Source organism: Octopus bimaculoides, chromosome 1, assembly GCF_001194135.2.
Source record: "Octopus bimaculoides isolate UCB-OBI-ISO-001 chromosome 1, ASM119413v2, whole genome shotgun sequence".
NCBI lineage: Eukaryota > Metazoa > Mollusca > Cephalopoda > Octopoda > Octopodidae > Octopus > Octopus bimaculoides.
The window spans coordinates 120158115-120159519 of NC_068981.1; the positions used below are offsets into that span (position 1 = coordinate 120158115).

Consider the following 1405-nt stretch of genomic DNA (forward strand, 5'->3'; position numbering starts at 1 on the left):
TTTTTTTTTTTTTTTTACTATATGCCTAACGTCGGTATGTCATACAGATCTATCTATCTATCTTAGATAAATAGACATACATACATGAATGTATGCATACATGCACATACATGAATGCATGCATACATACACGCACGCATAGAAGAAGGAAGAGAGAGGGCAGGAATGTCAAACACGTGAGTATTCCGTCATCAGTTGTTTTCTATTTACATTTCTCATATTTGGTTATCTGCCTCAATTTATTGATAAAAACATAAACCAGTTTATTATGAATAAGTGAAAAATAGCAAATAACTATATTATCTCGACTGCTACCAGACGTGAATGTTTTGCAGTGCTTTCACAAACTACCACACTTACGTCCCTTTGTAAATTTTTGATGATATTCGACAGTCCTTAAAAATGACTGCAATAATCCTGACGTCTTTGCTATTGTCGCTTTCAGTTGTTCCCGTTTTAAGCCAGGTTCGTACCATTTTATTATTCCATGCGCGTGCACATACACCCCCCACACACATGTATGTATATTTGTATGTACATCTGTGTTTGTATGTGTGTGTGTACATATATGTGAGTGTATTGTAATTATAATGTTTATTTCCTTTAATAACAAAATCAACTAGACAACTGATTAATGTAACGAATAAATTAATTATATGTTTAAATGGGTATTGTTGTTTGCTTATTCACTTTATATTTGAAAAGTCACTTTTCTGTTAAGTGTAAGTTACGATTGCGAAAGAATGATTGAAGGAGTTGACCGAGCGGAAGTCTGATCTTGAAAAGTGAGAGAAGAAATTAATGTCTTTAAACATTTACTTTGGTGCTTATTCACTTATTTTGGTCTTTAATTGTTCGTCCTTGTTAGAAATAATAAAAAGCAAAATCAGAAAGACAACGTATACGAAAGAGAGCAGTAAAGAATAGAAAAGAAACAAGAAAGCCACATCCAACCTTTCGTTCTTCTAAGTACAATATGTACTTTTAGGAAAACAATAGTTTAATAAATTAACTGAGGTATTGTTTTAGTCTGTCTTCAGATTCATAGCACCAACAGGAGATCAAGACACTCTTGTATGAAACTTTTACTGACGCCAGAAAGTTACCCTCAGTTTGTCTCTGGATCATACCAGTAGCGGGGAAGGTCTAAGAAATGATATGCGAGCCTTATTTTTGATGACATTCGACATTTTTTAAAAGTCCTGTGCCGGTGGGGAGGTGTTGATGGGCGAAGGTAAAGCGCGTGTACACCACCCATTTCTGGTGTTTTTGTTTTTCTAAAAAATTTTTTCGGAGTTCTGTTTTTGATATAGGAGAATACGGAATTTTTTATTGCCTTCACAGTGTTTACTGTTTTATAAATCAAACTAGAAAACTGGACAAATCAGAGAGCACAGTTGAAAAA

General features: G+C 34.0%; 1 protein-coding gene across 1 annotated transcript in view; it reads left to right on the top strand.

The window, feature by feature from the left end:
* Positions 1–250: 250 nt before the first annotated feature.
* The window catches only part of LOC106870855 (beta-galactosidase), a 97532-nt gene continuing 96377 nt past the window's right edge, over positions 251–1405 (top strand). The window contains exon 1 of the mRNA XM_052969888.1: positions 251–465. Coding sequence (XP_052825848.1) covers positions 403–465 — 63 coding nt within the window. The 5' untranslated portion in view covers positions 251–402. The remainder of the gene's footprint in view (positions 466–1405) is intronic.